The sequence below is a fragment of the Heliangelus exortis genome, chromosome 3 (assembly GCF_036169615.1).
Source record: "Heliangelus exortis chromosome 3, bHelExo1.hap1, whole genome shotgun sequence".
Taxonomy (NCBI): Eukaryota; Metazoa; Chordata; class Aves; order Apodiformes; family Trochilidae; genus Heliangelus; species Heliangelus exortis.
This window is the reverse complement of record NC_092424.1, coordinates 39898770-39923238: the sequence shown is the minus strand read 5'-3', so window position 1 is coordinate 39923238 and position 24469 is coordinate 39898770. Positions and strand designations below refer to the sequence as shown.

At 42.6% G+C, this 24469-nt stretch overlaps 1 protein-coding gene across 1 annotated transcript in view; it reads right to left on the bottom strand.

Moving 5' to 3' along the window:
• JAG1 (jagged canonical Notch ligand 1) overlaps nucleotides 1-14129 on the bottom strand; it is a 36739-nt gene extending 22610 nt beyond the window's left edge. Inside the window, exons 1-3 of the mRNA XM_071740274.1 lie at nucleotides 13527-14129; nucleotides 12272-12577; nucleotides 1298-1349 (exon numbers count right to left, since the gene is read on the bottom strand). Coding sequence (XP_071596375.1) covers nucleotides 1298-1349; nucleotides 12272-12577; nucleotides 13527-13604 — 436 coding nt within the window. The 5' untranslated portion in view covers nucleotides 13605-14129. The remainder of the gene's footprint in view (nucleotides 1-1297; nucleotides 1350-12271; nucleotides 12578-13526) is intronic.
• Nucleotides 14130-24469: the final 10340 nt, after the last annotated feature.

Genomic DNA, 24469 nt, shown 5'->3' with positions numbered 1-24469 from the left:
ATCTATTTTCTGCTCCTCCATAGTCAAAGAGCCAATATGTTTCCCAGCCACCTCTCCATAGCTGTGCTGTGGTAGGGCTTGAAATCACAGGTACTGCCACAGTGTGGAATGTGGTCAGTTGTAAAGGAAACCGTGGCTGTACCTGAGAGATCAGATGAATCATCTGCAATTGACAACGGTTCTAGAAACTAACAGGACATCCCCTGCACATTTTAAAACCAAATTAAAGAGCAGATCTGTGCAGAAAGGTTCCCAGCCTCAAAGGCCTTTCTGAAGCAGTTTACTCTTCACCATTTAAAACCTAACACCACAGCAGCGTTCACACTTCTGCAAGGCATTAATTTTGTGAGGCACGAAGTCCATTTCATTACTGTGCGGCTTTCACCTGGCATTCCAAAGCAGCCTACAAGGAGCTGTTTTAAGATTTGTTTAAGATGGGCCACAGGGCTGCTGCTTCCTTGCTGAAGGAAAAGGCTTGTTGTGTCAACAAAAGGTTTAAGAGTTCAGATTCATACTTTCTCCTGTGGCTTTCACCACACACTATTAAAGCCTTACACTGAGAATAGAGCTGATTTTGCCCACCTGCTTCAGTAACAGTAGGCAATAAGTAGAACAGCTCATATGCCAAGAGACTCCATGCAGTTTCTTGCACCCAACAGGAAAAGCTCAGCAGAAAGTTTCTAAAACCAACCAAAAACATTCCAGGGGAAAGATTCCCACCCCTGATTTCCAGCCAGCGCACCCCAGGTGGTGTCTGGTAAATATTTTTAAGCTCATAAATATAAATCTCTAGACATCCAGCTCCCAACAATGACCTAGGAGTCACTCCTGTTTCCTATCTACAGTCCTTAGATAGGTGCCTCTACCAAGACTTCTGAAGATTTTTTTTAACTTTGTTTCTTTTTTTTTTAAGCAGCATGTTCAGTTTTGAGAAACAGATCATTTGTAGAAAGTTACCAAGTCAACAGACTTGGCCTTCTGAGTATCATTAAGTTTAAAAAATCCAAACAAAAAAAGTCTGAAGAAAGCCCTTGGCTTTTGTTCTCCCTTAAGAGAAAGAAGGAATTAACAGCATCTATTTTTAGGCATCAAAACGTTGGTATCTAGGTGAGGGAGTTACCCTCTACAGGCAAAGTGAGGGAGACAAGCTCTTGCAGAGCAGCTCTCCCCTTGTTTTGGGGAGAGCTTTTCCCTCTCTCATGCCCTGCTTCACAGTAAGCAAAGGAACACCAAATGCTTGCAAAGGACAAGAAATCAAAGTCCCTGAACTAAGTAAATGAGCAGAATGAATACTTACTAGTGGAGTTATCATTGTAATCCCATGCCTCAACAAGCAACGTGTAGGATCTCTGCAAAAGAGCAATAAGAGTTAGTTTTATAGCCACAGATGACTACGGAAAAAAACCAAACAATTTTTATTAAAAAGAAAAAAACTGCTCTCTGCCTTAAAATGGAATACTTGAAAACATAAATAGGTAATAGATTATACTTGAGACAAACATTATCTTCTTGAAACCCCATAAGCTACCTTATCCAGACCAACTTAGAAGACCTTTCACCTTGGAGAGCTCATCTTTGTCATCCTTAATGCATCTTATGTACTTAACCAGAAATACCACCTTGACACTATGCTGCAGCCACAACGAAGTATGTGTTCAAGAAATGTACATGGAAGACAGAAAAACGCCAGACTAGCACAGCAGCATAACAAAAAATACAAAACCAAAACCCAACGAAAAAACAAACAAAAAACCCCAAACCAAAACAAACAAAAACCAAAAAATACACCCCCCCAAAACCCCAGCCTCCCATCCTCAGAAACTGCTTCAAAAGAATTTTAGTTACAGAGAAGTAGTCATGCTGTCCCTTCCCCCAATCACCCTGAAAGCATGAAGTGTTGCTAAGATTACTGTGCTCTGCCTCGACAGCACGATCTCCAGGGACTTTGCTTTTCAGCACCCCCTTTGAAAGCTTTGTCTGCATGAGGGCCATCACGGATCCCACAAGTATCAGGTAACTGAGGGAAGAACTGATGGGTATGGGAAGGGGGAGGGGTGAGAAAGCAGCACTGTAAAACAAAGGCTAAGACCAGACTATTGGGAAGAGAGGGGAAAGGGAAGATGCACTATCCACCCCGTGTCACATTTACAGACGCACTAATCTGCCAATGAGCTCTCTAGCACTCCAGTAATAATAATCATAAGCATAAACTAACTGAAGTGACTCCATGGGTTGGAAAGATGCCAGCTATTACATCTAAGCCACCTTTATCTCCAATCCTAAATTGAGAACAAGAGCCATTAAAACATCTCCCCAGCTCAGCTCTATTATTATCCAAGCTGAATCTTTCAAAATTGTCATTTAGCTAACCATATCCCAACGTACAGAATGATTCAAAACCAAAGCACACATACCAAAAGAAAAAAGCCAGGAAAAAATAAGAAGATTAAAAGTAAAATGTTCCAAACTAAGTATAAATGAAGTAGTAAATGTAACATCTTTCTGGGGAAGAGAACAAAAATAGAATGAATAAGAAGTTTTCACAAAGAGTTTTGATGTTTTCCCATAGAAGATGTATATCATAAGGTTTATTTCTTCTTCATTTTATCTGTGCTCAGTCACAGACTGCTCTGCTCATTTGTGGCCTGCAGTGTTTAACACCTTTTCAGTAACAGAAAACAAAATACAGTTCTAAGAGTAAGCTGCTACAGGGTGCAAGTGCAAGGCAGATCTCAAATTCCTTAAGACAGGAGAAAAAAGAAAATAATTAAAAAAAAAAAAAAAGAAAAGTTGAAGCAGACTGTTTTCTCACGACTGGACACAGCATGCAGCCTCTGAATGAAAACCTAGTTTGTGATAGACACCAGCTTGGAATAAAGCCTAAATATGTTTCATATTCAAAGCAGACTAGGATTCCATTTCGTTCACTGATAACTGTGGGAAAATGCTTCAAAAAGTAAGCAAAGCTGGACAGGCCGAGACACACACCCAACCTTCTATGCAGAGGCTCCATTGGCCCAAACCATTTTTGGTTACTGTTTCATAAAAGTTACATATTATTTTTTACTATTCCAAACCAAGTGTCTCAGCTTGAAAGAAACTTTTAAATAAAACACAGCATGATAATTTAACAGGGTTTAAAGCAGATTTAAGGAGTCCTTACACAAGTCAGAGGTAAAAAACAAACAAAGAAAAGCAGAATAAAACTCCTGAGCCGTATTACAGATATAGCTTGCACTATCTTGGGAGCTTCCTAACTAGTTTAATTAACAGCATTGGGAAGCACAACATGTAACTGCAAGCTTGGAAAAAAAAAAAAAAAAAAAAAAAAAAAAAAAAAAAAAAAAAAAAGATACAGAGAATGAATTATGGCAACCAGCACTACTCCCAATGAAGTTAAAGATGTTTTCCTTTCGGCCTTGCATAATTGTTTTGGAAGATATTTTGTCTAAACTCATAGCAACAGTTCCCGGTTGGTTCTCAGGACTGTTTACCAACACACCTAGCCCTTAAGGAAAGGAAAGGTTGAATCCCAGCTTTAAGTGCTACTGTTGCTAGATACTTGTGTGACCACTTTCCAACACCACACAGGAGTTTGTTTAAAGAGAAGAGGCGCTTCTGCTTAGCTGCATGGAAACAAAATGCAGGGGGAATAGACCTATCCTAGCCATTCCCTTGTTTCCATGTGCCCTCTCTCACCCCATCTGAATATTTTAAATGAAGAATCTCTGGTCCTGAAAAGAGATGATACAAAGAATGGCAGTTTAATCTCTTGGCTCTGTCCCTCTCCACACTGGACAAAGACAGACAAGTCTTTGTGTTAAAGATGGGACACTTCTAAACAAAAGACACACGGACACCCGCAGCCCTACAACAGTGGCAAGCCTCCCTCAACAATCCAACTACTACATACCCCTAGCCAATTCTCCCCTTCCCCCCCCCCTCCCCCCCCCCCTCGAAAAACAAAAAACAAAAAAACCCAACCAAAAACACCACCAAAAAACAGCTAAGAAAACCAAAACAAACAAAACCCCCCACAAAACAGTTCAGTGCAAAGACTGCACTACTGAGATTTTTTTTTAAGTGCATATCATCCCCACTCCATAGATCAACAATTCAGATATCTCAGGAATGACTACTTACAGAATGGAGGTTTAAGTTTTCCCATGCCCATAGATGACCTCTGCCCATCTTTGAATAAATATATATAACCAGACAAGAATTCCACATTATGCACCTTATTCCATCAAAGCAATGTCCTAGGCAACAAGGCAGCAGTGAACTCTCCAGAGTCACACCCAATCAGCCACTGTAAACCTGAGCTTGACCAGAAGGCTAGGATTCTGGCTTGAGAGGAAAGGCTGCTTGAAAGGAACAGCAAGCCAGCACACTTTGCAGAACATTCACAGCCAAATCTGCCGAAATGACTGAAAGGCAGCATGGTCAAATCTAAGCAAAACTCCCATGAGTTAAGCTATAAGATGTGGAAAAATCTAAGTTCACAATCCCAAAAACAAAGCAAGCATGATGTGCAAGACTTACTTTCCTCAAGACACCACAATTTTATCTTGATCCATTGATAATATAACTCAAGACCCCAAAACCCACCAGAAACTGTTCCTTTTAAGGGTCTGAAAGGGCAATGCAATATCTCTTCCAGTTATTTAAATTAAATACTAGCAGCTACAGGTAAGCAGGTGTTTAAAGCTCTCTGCTTGATTACCTTCATCCACCCCAAAGAGGCGTTTTTTGTACACTGGCTTCTAAAGGCATTCTGAAAGTCAGTGGGACAGAGCAAGATTAAAACATCAGGCTCATTAGTGAAAGGACTGCCTCCTTTTTAAAAGAGGTTGCAACTAGACAAACTTCTTTTCCTCCTGCCCCTGTGGTTAAACCATGCAAGAGCTTTGCTGAGCATGTGAAACCATGACTAGACAAATGCAGTGGGAAGTTTGCATTCTGAATGATGTGCCTGCTCCTCCTCTGCCAAACAAGGAGAGCAGGTTAAGCCCAGCAATGTTGTCCTTATGCTCCACCAGCCACACAGAGCTGTGAAGACCAGTTTGAGAATGCTGCTTGCACCCTGCCTAAAGTACCAGGGGAAAAGGCTGGGAGACTGGCATGCTGTCACAGAAAATTGCCAAGACCTCCAAGCAATCCCTCTTCCCTTCAGCTGGAACAGGGTAAAAACATAAGCCAAGGGGTATTTCAAACTGTTCAAAGGCCAGGAAAAATGACATCTCTGGGCAGAGTTAAAGGCTAGTCACAAAACCACTTTCTTTAAACATCAGCAAGTCTCTCACTTCGGTACTTCTGTTGCCACATGACAATGTCATGCCATGGTCAGCCAGGCAACTTCTACAATAGAATATTCCTTCAGAATTGATGAAGACAACTAACTGGTTCCTCATTCAGAGGAGATACAGACATACTTAAGAAAAGAAGGGAAGAACCTAACCCTCCTAACCTGCTGTCAAATGCAACTTCATCAGGAAGCTCATCTTTGGGCCAGCTTACAAAAGGATATGGCAACACCCCATAAAGCTGTTACTCTCTCAGCCCTGCATATATAAACAGTCTAAGCTGTAACAATCTCATGCCTCAGAGTACATGGCCAAAAGCTAAGATGAACCTCAAGCAGGCAGCGCAGCCAAGAGCCTCATCAGAATATACGCACATGAAAACAGGGCACTGTTCCTTTAGTCTTCATTTTGCGTAGTTTCTTCATTGCTGTTAGTGCCAGTAAACACTTCATTGCCACATAAATGAGAAGACATAAAAACAAATTTCACCATATTAGCAGCCTTCATGAGAGACTTTCCCCCCATTCTGCCTTGGCACAAACCAAGCCAGTAACTGAAGTCAAGACCTTCTCCACGATAGTCACCACCCTCCTGCCAAATGATGAAGGACACAAAAGTACCGCTATCCAAACTATGCATACGCTTAAGCATCCAGTAAACCAGGCTGATCTCTGATCTGGCAAGCCTGCTGGAATAATGAGTATCCTGTGAATACATAATGTGCTGAAGTTGCTATTGTGTGAAGTAAGTCCACAGTTTGTCTGGGAGCCGAGCAATGCTGAGTCTACTGCTGCTTCCTGTTGCTTGTCCTGTATTAGCATTATTTTTGGATAGGCCCCATTATGTTCTGTAATCCTCACTGCAGTCAGTATGGCCACACTATTGTTCTTGGTTAATATTAGCAGTCAATGCCTCTGTCTGGGTGGCCGGACTACAATGTATTCCTATCATAAAACCAGCATGCATTAACTGAACAATCTACTGGGACAGAGCAGGGGAGACTTGGGGTCCTCCCTGCCTTAAAAAAAAATTATATATATTTTTATATATAAGTATAGCACCTCTTTTTTTTCTTTTTTTTTTTTTCTTTCTTTTTGAGCTAATGATTTTAAGTTACCTCAGCTAGCAGAATGCATCGTATGACAACAGCATTTTAATCAGTGCCTTATCTTGTTACAGAGTTATTTTCTCACGGATCCCCCACTTGTCAAAGACAAGTAGGTAGGCCAAGATGTCAATGGTTGCTTTCAACCTTCCTCAACAAGGAGATTACCTGCTCTTATCAGTCCCCCTACCTGTTTAAAGCATCCCAATGATAATTAAATGCACCAGTTACAAAAGGGTGGCAAGGTTAATAGAGAGAATACCTAGTAGCCAGCCAAGCAAAACAGTCAGGTTCACATAGAGCAAGTCTGAACAAGAAGCCTTTCTACTTATTTACCTAAGTTCATAAGAACTGGGTTGAGCTGGTAAAAGGAGTCTGGATGTTTGACTATTTACAAACTGCTTTAACTACTTTTATCCACATTTTACAGTTTCCTCTGAATACTACAAAAATGAGTGCAATTTATGTTGCACAACAGCGACCACAGAGCTCCACAGACTAACAAGAAATGAAAACAACAGCTCCTAGTTTTGACATCTTTCCCCATGTTTGGGTATTCAGATTGCCAGCTAAAATTATCAGAACTGTGTCAATTAACACTAAAAACTTGCATCTATCAGCAGAAATGGAAAATGAAGTTAGTCTGAATTTTCAAAACCAATCCTGGCTGCAGTATTACCAACACAGAAATACTTCCAAAAATTGCAGGGTAAGGTTTTTGCATGAACTGCAGGGCATCACACTTAAGAACTGAAAATGGAGTAAGTGCCATATATGAGCACAAATTTCTTGTATGGCACATCATCTCACTCAAATAGCTAAGGCCCAACTTTACCAGTTTCAGAACTAGTTCACTTCTACTTCAGCCTGCAATGAGGTGGCAAGTTTCCTTGATATAACTAGAATTTTAAGCATAGAGCTTCAATTTTATGCAATTAATTTTCAGACATGGAGACTTCCAGCACAAAGACAAGCCAACAGGGCTGGGTGCATCTAGTCTGGGCAAGTTTAGGAACCAGCTCCAATGCCAGGCCCAATCCAGCTGCCACTGAAGGTAAACTGGAGCAAGCTTTATAACTGGAACTTAGCCTTATAACTGAAAAAATTCAGGGAGCAGGCAGGATGAGGATTTATTTTTAATAATATTGTCAAATGGATTTCTGAAGATGATGAAACTCTGAACTGACTAGAACACAAATAACTCTTAAGAATATGTAAGAAGTCCATAACCTCTGAATGAATGCATAACTACTCTGCAGTGCTGGGAAAAAACAGCCTTATAGATGCTAATTATGCTTCAGATGTCACTTAATACTCTGAGCTCCATTTTGAATAGTAATCCTTCAGCACTTTGAGTGCTAAAGATATATTATTTAGCTTCTAGTCAACAATAAATGATGCAATTTGGATTTGATTAATATGTATTTTGTTATATAAATTTCTTCAGATCTGCTCATGCTACAAGATGATTTACCAGGCATTCTTTAAGAAAAGCTTGAACAACCTCTAGCATTTGCTCTACAAGCTTTCAAAAAGATACCAGGAAGAGGAAAAAAACAAAGTCTAAAAACAAGCTTTAGTTTGTGGCTGTAACCTACTGTGTGTTGTTTGTTGGTTTGGTTGGGGTTTTTTTAAGAAAAAAAAAATCAAATTAAGTTGTATTTTTTCTCATATTCAAAAGGCTTTAATATATACTTTAATAGAAGCTGTAGATTAGTATTTTGGAAGCCTCTTTTGTCTTGGAAGCCTTCCTCTGTCTTGACAGAGGAAAAAAAGTTCATTAAGCTTAAAAAAAAACATTAAAGCTCTTTCATTATCTCTTCTAGCCAGAAAAAACAATGCCTACTCAGAAAACATGCTTTGTGTCTTCAGGAATCAGCAGCAGTAAGATTTTTCATTAAAAATGGGAAAGGCTATTTTATTTTTTAGAGTAAGGTTGAAATAATAAATGTTCAAACCCCTTTTTAATTGTTTTTTATGCTAAAGTCATTCAGAGTCTAGAAGGGTTTTTTCCACCTCAGTAGTTTCCTAGTGTGTTGGTGCAATTGGCCCAATATTAAATAATTATAAGCATCATAATTCAGGATTAACAAGCCATTTGAAATTGGAGCTAGGCATACCAAAGGACTTGCCAAGTTTGACCTCTTTCTTATTCACAGTCTTGCCAAACCCCCAAAAAGATCTTTACATAAAACCAAAGTTTAGTGCTTAGTTAATTCATGCACAGCTCCCTTAAGGTACAGCACACGTCACACTTTGTATTCTTCAAGAAAGGCGAGAGATTTGATTTATGTTAGAGAAGAGCATGTGTCTACCATGGAATGAAATTTGAAACAGACTTTGACAAGTGGAACATGATAATTCCTTTGTTCCATACTTGTCTATATGGCTTCATAGACCAAGTCTGCCCATCAAGAAAGTCACTAGTCTCAAAATGAATGCAAGAATCAGGGCTACATGTTGGTTGCTATTTTTTCTTACTCATCATCATTATTTTTCTTCCAATCTACTGAAGAATTGCTGGCTACTGCAAGGGCAGCTTTCTGATGCACTCCAGATCCTTTATGCAGGTCTGCTGCCCTGTCTCTTAGCAACTTACTTAAACCTCCCATCACTTAAATTAATTTATGGCCCACCAGCATACATATCAAATCTGACAAGAGCAAACCACATAAGTTATTAATAAGACTCCGACACTTCCAGTCTGCATTACAACTACAAGCCAAGTCTAAAAATATGTTTAAAGCATACCATTCTCTTTTCTTCCTTCCTTGCATGATGAATGAAAGCCTCTAATGCAATATTACTATTTTTCACAAACAGTGTAAGGGGTCAGCTTGACACAGGAAGAGATTTTTAGTCTTTTTTTTGAAGTAGTCAAGGCAACATGACTTCTTAATGTTATTCAAGATGGAACATCCAAGAAAAGCCTCCCTCAGACAACAGAACACAAACATACATTCAGACATAAGCATGAATTTTTTGTCTAGGTCCTATTACCTTTACTGCAATTTTCAGTTGGATGCATTCAAAGACAACTCTCATGGTTAGCAATTTGGAAATTGCAATGCTACTTTCAAGCTTTTAGTAAAGCCAACAGTATTCACTCATCTAAAAACATTTTAAGCTCTGAAATTTCAGCATCAGATTTGAGTTAACTAAGTTTACTACTCTATCCTTAGAGCTTCTAAAACGCCTAAAATTATTTGTGTAAAATTTTACTCCAAGTAAGAGCTTTGCCACATTAGGTATTCTTTTGTTCAAATGACATTTGAAATTCAGGTTGGCTAGCACTAGCATAAAAGCTGTGTACTATGGAAATTAAAGCTGGGAGGCAGGCTTGATAATTGCAAACAGACTATCACCAAAACAGACAATCACTCAAAAAGTGCACTTCTGCATGGGAATATGCAAGAGCTGATTTCAAAAATTCCAATCTTAAGGACCAGAGTGTCTGAAGTTGTTCTGTTCTACACATTTCAAAGGCTGCAGTGGAGTTTTGCTGCTGCTGCTCTAGGATTCCAGTGCTCAATTAGATTCAGCAGGACAATAGAAGCGTTTCTTTCACTAAGATGCAGGCAAGCTTAAGAAACTTCTCACACGGTCCACACCCCCCCTATGTAAGGATTTCCCTTCCAAACTCTAAGAAGGAGGTTGTTAGAAGGAACATGAAGAGTTTTCACATTTTTCTATACATACACATATCTTCAGATTCAAGGCACTCAAATTATTTGGAGCAGGGTAGGGGGCTAGTTAGTTTAAAAAAACAAAAACAAAAAACAAATAACCCACAAACCTGATGAACCTGCCTTTTCTGAAAAAAGTCAAAAATGTGCCACACAAGTCACAAGTGCTGCAGCAATTGGCAGAGCTTCAAATACCTCAGATTTTTACAAAGCCCTTTATCCCTTTGATGGCATATTTGATAACAGTTTTATCTCATTTCATGTTAGAAAAAAAGAGAAAGAAAGAAAGGAAGGACTTGTACTTGCAACAGAGAATACTTTTGTTAGCTCTGCTATTGTACTTTGTAATACTATCTCCTTGAAAATGCAGACTTGATTTCACCCTTGAGCCTCTCCAGCCCTCAGTACTCCAGAAGTCACAACTGACAGAGGAGGCAGGTAGGAGGCAGCACAGGACACTTCAACAACACATGGCTGCCTGCAGCACTTGGCCATAGGACTACAAAGTGGGTGTCTACACTACAACTGGTGAAGGAATGCTTTCTGAGGCAGGCTTCCCACATATCCCACTCGCAAAAAAAAAAAAAAAAAAAAAAAAAAAAAGGAAGGCTGAGCTTAGGGGGGAATAGAAAGTCACCAGCATGCTTCCACCTTGCCAGCCGCAATAATGACAGAAGTTAGGAAACAAGATTCACCCCTCCCCTGCATGCACGTAAGAGCCCTCCTCCCTTCACAAAAATGACCTAAGGCATCTAGGTTAGGATGACTGGATTTTCAAAACTGCTGAGCATTGACATATCCTAAGGCAGTCGGTGGGAAATTGTCTGCTTCAGCACCTTTGGAGAATGGGAGGGGAGTGGGAGAAAAACAGCTTTGTTTCCTAGGTGATCTCTAAACATAAGTTTTGCATAAATTTGGGAGTTTTCAGCTTTCATACCACAGCATCCCAGAGAGCCACCTCAAAAGACAGGGTGTTGTGTGTGCATAAGAGCCCCCCAGCTGACTTACCCTCAGTTTTTTCTTGCCTGCACGGAGCACTCCATGCACAAAAACACTGCAGGCACAATGCAGCTCCTGCCATCCAAGGCCACAGCAGCCTTGTGAGTCCAGAAACCCTATGGCCCTGGAGCCTGCACCTGTGGGTCTGTCCTGGGTGATGGTCATTTTGGAAAGATGGGACTCAGTTTGTGTGCAGTGAGCACTCCCCTCTACAGAACTGACTACATCAAAATTTCAGCCCTTCTAAGCACTCCAAAAGAAACAAGCAGCACTAAAGTTTACGCCAGGGTTCTTTACATGATCAACAATGAAGCAGGCTTCAGCTAGTGGAGGGGTCAATCATCCTCCATCTCACTGGTCTACACAGCTGACCTGTATTTGCTAGAGCTGTCAATGCTGGGAAAGTGCCTGGCAAAGAGCCCCACCTCCCTTGAGTTTTGCTCACAACTAGAAGGAAGCGAGAATCTATGGACCAAAGAGGCAACCAGACAGGAAAAAGTGTGCTGTGGGAAGACAGCTGAAATGGACCAAAACCTAAGGCCAGGCTTTTCTCAGTCTTTAGCTTCTAGAGTCCGCAAGTACCTCAAAATACAGCAAGCTTCCCAGGGAGGCTGGCAACCAGTTCATGAAGAGCAGCAACAGCAGCTCCCATCAAGACTAAGCAGTGCAGTGAGATTTCCCCTTGGGAGAAGCAGGAAGCCTTCTCAAATATGCTCCAGGGAATAAGGCCAGCTATGACACACACTTTTCACACGGGATCCCTCTACAGCCCTTAACTCACTCTCTTTCGGCTTAAATCCAAGACTTCATTGGTTAGGAAAAAAAAAAGTAAAAAAAAAAAATAATGAACTTCTGACCTTCAAAGTCTCAAGAGACTTATTCATGCTGTGAAGTGCAGAGATACTCGGTTTGCTTCCCGGACCCATTTAGATCCCCCTCACTGCACATCTGACTTTCAAATTTAACAGGCTATGCATTGTGAGCCCCAGGGAACAAAAACACCACCACATTTTACTCATTTCTGTGCTGCGGATTCCCGGTGCCCTTGCCAAGATGCCTCCTCCCTTCCCAGTCCTCATCCCTCTCCCCCTGTGCAAGGAGTTCGAGCTCAGCTCACTATGGCCATCTGAAACAGGATCATCTAGCAGAGGCAGAACCAGAGCAGGCCACACACTTACCGGCCAGGCGAAGCTGAAAGGGATAACAATCCGGTTCTTTTCATTATTCCGGTTGTACTTTAAATTGAAGGTATTTCCTCCGATGACAGGAGTAGATTTGGATCCAAAGCTGCAAGGACCGCCAGCAGTGACCCGTGATTGATACTCCTTCAGACAAATTTTAAAGTAGGTATCACACTCATCTCTGGTGCATTTTTTATCTCCTGGGTTTCGGGTGCCATCACAGCAATTTCCATTTTGCAGTTCACCATTCACGTTTTGCATGGATAAGATCTCCAACTCGAACTGCCCTGATGCTGAAGTCACCTGTTAATTCCAAGAAATAATGAGGAGGAAATAAAAACAAAAACAAACAAACAAAAAACCCAAAACAACAACAATAATAAAACAAACCAACAACAAAAAAGAAAGTTACTTTACTTTTTTCCCGAATGCAATCTATAACTCCGCAGACAGAATTTTAAGTGTGTTCTCAACGAGAGCACAATTTAAAAAAAAAAAAAACAAACATCCACTCCAAACTTTTCTCTGTTAGACATGCACAAGAAAAGCTCATAAATCATCCCAACCAAACGATACCATTAATGCTAAATAAGAACGTGAAGTACCAACTCCAAAAGAAACCAATGCGTATGTGAGGAAGGCTTCTAAATCGTTCAGAAATAAGCCTAAACCAAAGCAAGAGTGAATAAAAGTAAACCCAACAAAACGATGTAGCTAAAGCACCCTGGAAATGCAAACTCTCTGCCTTCTCCGAGCTGCAGCTGAGACGGGAAAAATAGTCTCCCTGCTCAAGGCTGCCCAGCTGAAGTCAAAGCTTGCTCATTAGTCAGCTCAAGAGTACTGTTACTGGTCCTAGTTAGGAAAAAAAATTTTAAAAAATAAAAAAAGGAAAAATGAAAAAAGTAATTTCAGGGGGAAAGAAAACGGTTTGCAATAATAACATTCTATATTCCCAGGGAATTAAGTCTTCCTGCAAGAAGGACCTCTGCGTTTACTATCACCGCAGGAAAGTTACTAGCAAAAACTCCACTCTGTCTGTCGGGGGGCTTTGCAAAAGAGCCCTGAGCACCGCTTCGAGGACTTTTTTAAACCAACGACCCCTATCACTGCGGGAGACCCATTTCGCAGAAAAAGAACTAAAATTACCGACTCGAAAGCCCAGCTCCGGCTCGCTGGTTCCCTGATTCCTTCCCTCCCTCCCCTGCCGCGAGAGGCTGCAGCCCGGCAGGACTCACGGTGCCCAGGTACGTACCTTTGCCCACAGCCCCAGAAGGGCCAGGAGGAGGACGAGAGAGCACGCCGCCGCGGCTGCCCGCCGGGGCGCACGCATGCCGCCGCCGCCGCCGCGCTGCCTGCCTGCAGGCCGCCGCTGCCGCCGCTCGCTCCGGGACGGGGAGGGCCAGAAGGGGAGGAGGAGGAGGCGCCGCCGCTGCTGCCCGCCGCCGCCCCGCTCTAATATACCGCGCCGGCCGCGGCGCGCACCCGCGCCGAACAACGCCGCTTTTCAAGCGCTTTCAATAGCGCCCCGGTCTTCAATGCAAAGCAGCCCAGCCTCCTTTTATTCTCCTTATTCTCTCGCCTCCCTCTTTTCTTTCCCTTTTCTTTTCTTTTCTTTCTCTCTCTCTTTTTTATTATTATTGCGATTATTATCCCAAGCCTTTTATTTCTTTCAGGTCGCCAGCCACCGCGCGGTGGAGGCGCGGCGAGCCCCCTGCCCCCCCGAGACACACACCCACACACACACGCACACACACACACACGCACATGCAGCACACACACCGCCCGGGAGCCGGCCGCCCGTCTGGGAGCCCCGCCGCCGCTCGGCTTCATCTAGCCCACGGCGGCAGGCGGGGAGGCCGCCCGCCCGCGCATGCGTCCATCCATATGCATGAGGGGGGGAAGGAGGAGGGGAATGGCAGGAGTAGGGAAAGGCAGGTACCAGCAGGAGAGGAGGAGGAGGAGGAGGCGGAGAAGAGGGCGCAGAGAGGAGGGTGAGCCGGCTGCGGGCGGCAGCGAGCTGCGGCTGCTTTTCCTGAGGGAGGTGGCGAGCTCCGGCCACAGCCTGCCTCGAGGGTCGCAGCCCGCTTCGCCGCCCCGCCTCTCTCGGGAGGCTCCGCTCCGCAGGTGCTTCCCTGGGCTACCTGGACCAGCAGTCTGCCGCGGCGCTGCTGAGGAGACTGGCGCAGCGGGGCGAGCGCGTTTCTTCGGCGGCGTGGGAGAGGGCTTTTCCCGCCCGCCGCTCTCGGAGGGGACGAGCGGGTCCTGCCTGCCTAGGAGCAAAGCGGGAGCCGTAGCTCTCTCTCGTTTCGTCCCCTCCCTCCTTAGGGCTGGTTGAAGGAAAAAAAAAATTAAACCTCTGGGGTAGCTTTTGACGTGGGGATTCCCTACCCTGGGCTGCCCGCTTTCCCGCCCTGCATTACCTGAGGCACCGCAGCCGTTGTGGGGCGGGTGGAGGGGTGGGGGGGAAATGTGCGTGCGCGCGCCCGCGCTCGCGGCGGGACCGTTGATGGACCGTTGAGGGGACGGTGGGGCCGCTGAGGTGATGGCGGCCCTCGGGAGGGGGTTTCCTCCTCCCCGAGAGGAAAAGACGGACGGAAGGTCCGGTCCCTAAGTTGGTGGCCGTCGCTCTGGCCAGCGGCTCTCCTAAGGGAAACGGAGGTAGCAGTCGCCGCCGTGGGGACTCGTCATTCCCACCGTAACAGGAGGCTGCACCGCCAAAGACCTCCAGTTGTTCTGGAGGGAAAGAGCGGGAAGCGGGGCACATCTCTCAGCGACAGCCGCAGTCTGATCAGTCCTGGGAAGATGGCACTGGCTGAGTTCAGCTGAGGCTCCATGAAGCTTGCCTGCTCCCAGAGATGGAAACACGTGTCCCCGCTGCCCAACTACCAAGTGAATGCTGGAGTTTGTCAGCCACATTTCTGGGGCAGGGTCTGGGGACATGTAGCCAAGTGGTTACCTGTAGGACTCCCTGCCACAGGACACTGAGAAGTCCAACAGTTTGCACAGTAGTGAAAAGTGTTCAGACTCAGTTTGCACAGTAGTGAAAAGTGTTCAGACTAAGCCCCAGAGGAAGAGCCACGCGTAAAGGGCATTCTACAACAGTAAAAACCTTTGTCTCTGGTTTGAGAAGTCTCTGAGCTGCTAATCCATAAATTGGGTGAGTGTGCTGGGAACTGTCACTGCATTACTGTCCCTTTTTCCTGAGGCGCTGGAGACAGGAACCTGGCCTACATGACGTTTGTCTGACCCAGAACAGCTATTCTTATGTCCCTATCTCCTATTCCACCCTGATCTAAGGCAGTAGATGTACGAATGTCTTTTATACACCAAAGTCAGTGGTACAGAGGAAAACAAGATAATTTTATCTCCTTTGTTTTCATTTCCTATGGCAAAAGCAAAGTGCATACTTGTTCTTGGCTGTGGTAAAGTCCATCCTGTTACAGATTTTCTAAGTCTGTGAAGCCAGGGGTACTCATGCCCCTAACACTAGAACCATGCTCATACTTTCATTGGACTCCTGCAGATTGCTTCTCATTTGTGAGCTCAGGATTTAGATCACAAACCAGCACACCTATGAGGTACACAGTTCATCTCAGCCTCATTCAGCCCAGAAGTTCTAATAGTATCAGTAGTTCCTTACTTTGAGTTATTAACTTAGGCTGGTAAACCTTCAATGTCTTTTATCCACAAAGCGGCTGCAGTTTGGTGATATGAGAACCAGTGCCTCTCTTCTTTTTTTCCAGTGGGTGTTGGTTAGCTTCCACAGCCTATTTAAATGTTACTCATTCACAAGTTCTGTACATGTGCTCCTCTGGGCCTTTAAATACCCTACTGCCTGCTGGTATGCTTTGTACCTTTAGGGCAGGTCTGGAGTTGGCCTTTCTGCAAAAGGTTACTCCACCTGTTTGACTTCAGTGCTTAGGAAATCCAGAGTTCTGGTTCCCACACTGCTTGTGACTCAGCAGTGCAGCTGCCCTTAAAACAGAATTACTTGTCCAACAACTTAAAATGCTTTGCAAGCACTAATGAATTAAGCCTCCCAATGTCTTGAGACACAAAGTATTACTGATGGGTAAACCAAGGCAGGGTGCAAGCCTTGCAGGAGCACATTGCAAACCGTCTCCCTCACAGCCCTGAAAGAAAATTCTACCTCATGGAAGCCAGTAGCAAAATGCTCTTAACTTACAAAGGCCAGAATTTCTCCCTTGAAGTCCTATCTCCTGCTTTTCTGCACTGAGGTGTCAAGGCCAGGTCTTTGGCGACTGCACAGCAGCACTGAAAACCAATTGAGCATGGTGGGTTACACAGCCTCAGGAGCTTTCTAAGATGCCCATTTCGCTGCATGTAAAGCAATGTACAAATTGCTGCACATGCGCAGGAAACCTGAATTATAGTTGCTTGGTGCATGTGAAATTCCTGCTGCAGTGCTCTGCGTGCGTATGTCCAAGTCTCAAGAGGTATGGAGCCAACATGTCATTCCTTTGGGGCCAGTGAACAATTTTTCCACGTCTGGCACTCATCTTTTTACTATATTATTTCCTGCTAATCATCCTATTCTTACATAATTAAATTACATCTACATTAGAAGCTGATATAAACATCTAGTGTGCCAGGGTCCAGTGTTACAAACAGTACTTTGCTTTGGGCCTGAATCAGTTCTGTAACATAAAGTTAGATTTTGTTTAAACCACTGGGAGAGTGCTCAGGACTTCACTGGGATGAGGATCACAGCCTTTAGAGGGAGCGCCTGGCTTAGGAGGGTCAGGTGTTGTGAAGTCAATTCTTTGTGTAGGAAAGTTGTAATTTCCTTTTAAAGCTCACTGACTCATTGAATCGTGGCTGTGAACAATCCCACAGGATTTCCTTAGATTTATGATACCTGAAGGTAAGCTTGGAATGGTGACCCTGGAAAAATTCTTCATTCAGGGACCTGATTGATCCATCTCATTTTCAAGTCAGTGACTAAACTTCTGTTTATTACTATAATGCAGACGAAAACAACTGCATAATCGTGGGTATCTGCATAATCTACCTTCAGTAAACCGGTGTAAAAAGCTACCAGAAATTGGTTGAAATGTGAAATCTGTAGTCATAAAAACTCATAAAGCTTGATGGCCTCATTTCACAGCAAGTAGAGTCTGGAGGGGCCCTTTGTTTCCCCATAGATTTTTTTGTAAAAGTAGTCTTGCTCCTTGAAACCAACTACCTTCTAAACTTCATTTGCTGCATTTTTAGATATCATTCTGGACAAACTGAGTGAAACAGTGAAAATTTCATCCACTTGGATAATCCTTTATCTAGTAGAGCTAAGCTCCCCTACTGCATGGAGAACATATCACTCCAGTCAATCACAGATGAGTGAGCTTTTAGATAAGTCCTTTCCTATAATACACCCATAACACTTTATTTTCCTCTTGTAGTACTGGAACTGACCTCTCCACTTGGACGAGTGTCGCAGAGGCAGAGATAGGAACTGTGTGGTGCTGCTTGGCTGACACACATTTCAGAGCAACACATTCCAGCAGATGAACCCATTTGCACAGTTGAGTGATCTAAACTTAGAAAGCTAATTTCTCTAATTACAAAGTGAGACTGAACTCCTATAAAGCTTTTCATCACCTGAGTGGAATGGGAATTGCACTTCCAGAATTGTTTAATGTTTAGAAGCTAATTAGAAAGCGTTTTGTGGGGAGGCCACACCCCATGTTAGACTATTGCACAAATGGATCAGGACAGAAAAACCTCTGATGAGAAAGTTGAGTAAGTGATAGAGTGTAGGAGAAAGAATACGGTTTACCAGACAAAATGCAGTGCATGCCTACTTCCATGAAAGTTTCTGTCCTTGAGAGTCAGGCAATTTCTTAAAGCTGTATCTCTAGACAAACTTTCCAATTGTGATCAAACTTTTAGGAGAAGATGCTCTAGTGACCAGAGACCCAAATCCAGATTGCTACTCCAAGCACTTACTTTCCTCTTTCCCTGGTGCATGTTGCTTAAGAGAACTAAAATTTTAAAGCCCTGTTGTGTATATTGTGCTTATGAGTTTTGTGACTTTCAAATTCCCACCTTTGTTTTTCTGTACCTTAGTTCCCTGGAATTAAAATGAGGCACTAAATCTAATTCAGAGGATACTCTGAGAACGATTAAACATAAAGGCTGTAGGGTGATCAGGAATGACTCTTGTGAGAACTGGTAGAGTCCTTGAAAGAGTTAAAAGTTATAAAGCCACAAAATATTTATGTAGAGCTTTTATGTTTTATCAAGCTGCAATTAACTGAATCCATGACCTTAGTGCTTTCTGTCACAGCTTCAAATTGAGACCTTGCTCCATTCTGAAGAATAGTAGTTTCCCCTTAAGTTTTCTTTATTTATGTGCATATAAAACTTTCTGGTTATTTCTGTGTTAACCCTTCAAGGATGGGATGTCTCCATGTTACCCTGTGAACCCAATTGCTTTGTCCTTCAGTTATCCTCCTCTGTGGTGAGATTCCTATACACTAGGGATTTGATCTCAAATCCCTGCTTTCTGAAAATGGAGGATAGCTGAGACTAGAGTTTAGGTCTGAGTAAGGGTACAGCTTATCAAGCTAGGGTAGCTTCCAGTAGGTGCAAAAACTATGACACTGAGCAGTGCTGGCACATTTGTCACAGACAAGATGACACTTTCATTTGATAAGCAGTAGCCTCAGCTATTCTTGTCAGTGGTAGAAAAGGCTGTACTGAACTGCAGCTGAGCCCTGTCTCCAAAAAACAACAGACTCTTTTAAGTTTCTAGCAGGCTTTCCTTCAGTTTCCTGCAAGTGTGCTTCTTTTAGACAATTTTATTCAGTCAGGGCTCAGTTGAAGTTTCATTTCTTTTTATGAAAGCATCAAAACCTCTGAAGTTTTCTTATCATGCCTCTTCATTGTTAAAAATATATGATAGTGTGTATTCACTACATTCTCAATCACAAATGATCCTAATGATGCCAGACTGAAGAGTACTGGGGTGTCATTTAGCTAAGGAAATGACTTTAAAAAAAAAAGGACTGCAATTAGCAAATTTAAATTTGGGTGTACAGTGTATGAATTCTTGCTCTTGGCTGCCCTTATTCCATGGCCAATCTTACATTCTAGCCATTGAGCTTATGTAGTCTTGCATGGGGAATATAAGGGGACTTGCTTCATATGGCATGAAGAAGTACTTAGTGAGTGGAGTTAGGATTACAAAAATCCAGATTCAACCCAAAATATAAATAAGCCTAAATCAAGGAAAAAAACCTTCCTTTTAGGGATGTGCTTAAGTAACTATCGGGAATAGCCAGTGAGTTGATCTTCAAAGTTAGGTGGATTGGAATGACGCTGCTGATCTACAGGCAAAACGTTTCTCCAGGCTGTTAGTGTTGGTGGTTGGATGCAGTGAACTTAAAAGTCTTTTCCAAACATTACAACTCTGATTCTGTATTAAAGGGTACAATGGCCTGTGTTTATCTAGTCCCTTGGCACTGCCTGCTCCCTGGTACAAGAAACCTTTTTGTACCAACTAAATATTTTTAGATAAAGCACAAGCCCCGGGAGTGGATAGCATCCTTGGTGGTATGGGTAAAGACAAAGGTCCAAGGTAAATGGGCTAAAACAGACTTTCTCTGTGTCCATCCTTCACACAGGAACTAAAAAACTTTTAACTTCAGCAATTAATACTTTGAGCCTCTTCCAGTCCTGCTTTGGAGTTAGCTGTGATCGGAGTGCCTGCAACTACTAGCAGGATAGTGGAAACAAGAGTCGATGAGAAGGAATTGAGTGAGATTTGGCTGGGGGCATCATGGAGAGGTATCAAATAGAAGTCCTTATTCTTGGGGAGTATAAGCATGATACAATGCCTTGTCACTCGGCCTCTCTGAAGGTTTTTCTTTGCTTTTCTTTCTTCCACAGAACAGTTTTGTGATAAAGGGCATCTGATTTGTGTCACTGTAGCAGCAAAACATTCTCAGTGAAGAACTGAAAGAAAAAGAGCCTGGCTGTAGAACTCGACTCTTAAAACCAATTCATTTCTTTGAAGGTAATAGCATTACACAGTGTGCACACATTTTATGTCTGAAAAGGGCTACCAACTCTCACAGATCCACAATCTGGGTGTTGCCCAGAATTGTTTGGGTTTTTATATAAATAATGATGATTTTTATTTACTGTGGCAGAGGGGAACAAATGAGGATCTACCACAACTTGAATAGAACAGTTCTGCACCTGTCCCTTTAAATTCACATTTGCAGTAGGCTGCCCAGCCTGATGGGTGACCCCTCATTTTGCTGCTCCAAACTCTGACTTCCCTCCCCTCCTTTTTTAACAATACTTATTGGAAGCACGTGCTAAGGAATCTGTGGGCTTGCAATGCTAATGAGTGCATGGCACAGAGCAGAGCAGGGCACCAGATGCAAAGGGACAGGCACGTTTCCTAATGAGGGAGTCCCGAGACCCATCTGTTGAGTCTCGTGGGCCCTCAATGAAGTTAGCTGTGCAAGGTTGCCAGAGGAGGTTTTTTTTCTCTAATGCTTTTAGTTTTCAACAAGTGCAATCCTGTATAGAGCAGCATGTCATGGGGTTAGGCTTTGTTGTTACTAGCAGATAATGTGACTTTGAAAAGAACGCCCCCACCCCAGCTGAAAGGATGATAACCCTCCTCTACCCCCTTCCTTCCCATCCTCCTTGCTCAGATCAATAACAGGTCCCTAGGCACAAAGCCTGCATTCTTTTATTCTCAAATTAGAGCAGCTGCAGCAGCAACACCACAGCTCATTGGAAACCTATTAGCTTTTGAAAGACTTAATCCAGTTTGAAAATAACTAGTGTTTCCCAGTCCTTCATGTGCTCGCTCCCGTAAGAGGCAATATCCTTTGGCTGCATTGAGAGTGAACTGGGCCTATTATTATAACAACCTGCATCTCTCTGTGTCCCAAAGGGGCAACAAAGGAGGCAAAATGTCAGCTTCACACGACCTAAGAACATCGGATTTACGCTGCCGTATCACACCCTATCACTGAGCCCTCTCGCCTACCATCCTGTCTTCAACAGTGACCGATATCTTGTGATTCACTCTCCAATTTCATAGTTTTTAGGGCCAGAAGGGACTATTATGATAATCTATTTGACCTCCTGCACAACACAGACATTAGAATTTAATCCTAGGAGGGATGAAATCTAGGAGCAGCTGGATTCATTCACCCTGTTCTGCTGGGCAGCAGTGGAAATGTGGGGTTTTTTTTGGGGTACTTTTCTCTGTAATGGGAATTTGTTCTTTTTAAGCACATCAAACACATAGCTTTGTGAATCAGAGCCTTATGCATACTCAGTAAATTACTTACTTTGGAGTTAAGGGAGCTGATTTTAGGTAGAAAAGTTTTCTTGAACAGGATCCTTAATCTCATGCCCCAAAGCACACTAGAAGTCTGTAAATTATCAGGTATCTTGTTTTCTCATTTCTTTTTGAGTTTCATTGCACTATGTTTGTTGGGACATCTTTCTCTTCTCAGTTTTTTCCTGTGTTGTGCCAGTTCTAAACTGTAAGTGTGCCCAACTGTCATTGGTAATAACAATACAGATATTTTGCCAGCAGTAGCTGGGGTAGGACCACCAACTGACTTCCTGAAGGCCACTGAACAGCAACAGCTTTTGATTTCTGTTGACCTGGGCCAGATTCAGTGTGGTGACCTAGAGCTAAGGGGCTCAGTATCTCATTACTAATCCCTTGAGCTAGCCAATTCCTTCCACCAAGTCAATGTTTTCTAAAGTGTTAAAAGACTTTTCCTGCCTGCCTGCCCATTAAATCCCACTCTTCTGCCTGTGTCCTTGGATCAGCCTAATCACTGAAGTGGATCAGTTTCAAGTCTTAATGATGCAAGCTGTGGTACTGACAAAGCAGAATATGGAAGGCAGCACAGCTGAGCCACTGCACTGCAGGCAGGGGGACAAACACTTCACTTAGAGGTCTGCTTTGGGGTAATCCTGATTTGCTGCTTTTGCCAACTGTAACATGTAGTGTTTACTGCTTTTAACTTTTTTATCTAAGATTTACAATTTATGTATGTTTCTATGCACTTTAAATCTAGAAAAAATAAAATAGGTGTTTCCCTGGATCGTTCATTTGCATTACTATTGGGGTACCTCAAGTGTTAATTTTCTTCTGTGATTTTTGATCTCACTTTCGGAGACAAGGAACCTGGCTTCCTAGAATGAACCACACAGAGCACCATCACTATGTTCTAATGTATCCTTGCTATTAAAGTCTTATGTTTTAGAGACACAGAAATGTATTTCAAAAAGATGTGCAAAACCCCTCTGTTTTACATTAGAATATTCAATAGCCTGACCCATACATACTCAGCAGGAAACTGCTTCCATTTTCTTAATTTTAGATTCTATACAGAGCAGCTTAGAAGTTTGGATCTTCTATATATATCTCCTCTTCCAGCATCTTCCTAATTCATACAGGCTTACACAGGTGGGCATATACATTACTCCATGTATTTGCTTTCCCTCCCCCGATAGATGTTGTAGGAAAAAGAGAAGCTATTCTTAGACATTTATGTAATCAACCTTGATGACTGTTTTATTAATAATTACTCTGGTAAAGTGGGCATACCTGTGTTTTCATGAGGAATGTTTTTGTTCTTGCCAAGTAGGAACACATTTTTCCCCCCCTACTTATGCAGCTCTACATGTGGTGGTGTTTGTGTGTGCACATAGACTTCAATACAGATTTCCCACCAATTTTTTCTTAAAATAAAAATTATTCATAGGGAACATGTCTGCCTTAGACTGGTTATAGTATACGAGGCTGCAGATGAAAGGAGCATAAGTATCCAAGCTTCTGCGCTTGCTCTTATAGAAGAAGTGGTGTATTTTCTTAAGGATACTAACAACCTTTCTTACTTTCAGTCAGTGGATCAGAATACTCTAATTCTAGGCTGCCTCATAAAGAATATTTTCACAATATTTAATTAGTCTCCAGAATCATAAGGGGCTGTTCTTTTCCAGTCCTGGTTGATCTAGTTAACGCTGTTACCATTTGAAACTAAGGTCTTAATGGGGAGCTTGACATGAAGGCCCATGTCTAGTAAAGACACAGAAGCAAAATCTAACAGTGTCCTTCCTTTTGCTAGTGCTTTGTTTATCTGAATTGTTTCCCAAGTTAACTCCTGTGGCCTAACCCCATAGAACAGAAGATCTAATCTCTAATTGTCCTCTGGGACTATTCATGCAAGGTCCTTGAAGAATATATCCTGTTTTCCAGTCAAAGAGTCATTCCAAGGATGTGTCCTGTCTTCTCTTCTCATTTGAAGATTGTTTACCTTTTATTTATGAACTGTGTTTTGTCTATGGACTATTCCTAGCATGGTGGCATTGTGATGCTTATTAGAGAAGGAGGAAGGATTAAAATTGCTCAGACTGTGCATTCAGTCACATTGTATGCAGAAGGATTTACAGTCATATTACAAATGCACCAAACCCCAGCCATCCCTTGGAGAGAGCAGGAGTTCTGCCATCAGTGGGAGACAGATTCAGTCTGTAATAGAGAAATACTGAGAGAATTCATAATTGCTCGTTATGTTTTAAAGCAGCATAGTATATGTTGTTGGGTGTCAGACAGAGCAAAATATTGACCATTTCCAGATGAAGCTAAAATAAAGCAATTCAGGGATCAGATTATGCTTGAGTGTAAATATTCAAGCTCAGCTGTAGCAAACAGAATGCTCTCATTTATGCCAGCTAGGATTACAGTTTGGCAATTTTATTAGAGTATGAAGAGGTCACTTATTGTTTCAAAGAAGTTTTTCCTGAAAGGAAGGCAACCAGTGCTGAAGAGCTGAAAGCACTAAGCTGTGTTCATTTGGATTAAAAATAGGTATTTTGGGCCAACGGAGCTTCAAAATAAGCAAATTCTCAAACTAAACAGTTTTCCTCTTGGTAGCCGAAAAGGAAACCGCACATCCAGGAGGAATGTAGATCAAAGAAAACTCTGCAAATGATGCAGAAACACATAAAATAACAAACAAGGCTGGTGGGAAGAGCGGAGCTTTTGTAAGTAGATAGGTCTATTCATATTACACTGAAACCAAATGCAAGATTACTAAAGAAGATACTTGAGAGGGGCATATAAGGCTATAGAAAAATCCTCATCAGAGGATTTTTTCCAGCCTTTTTTTTTTGCATGTCCATTGT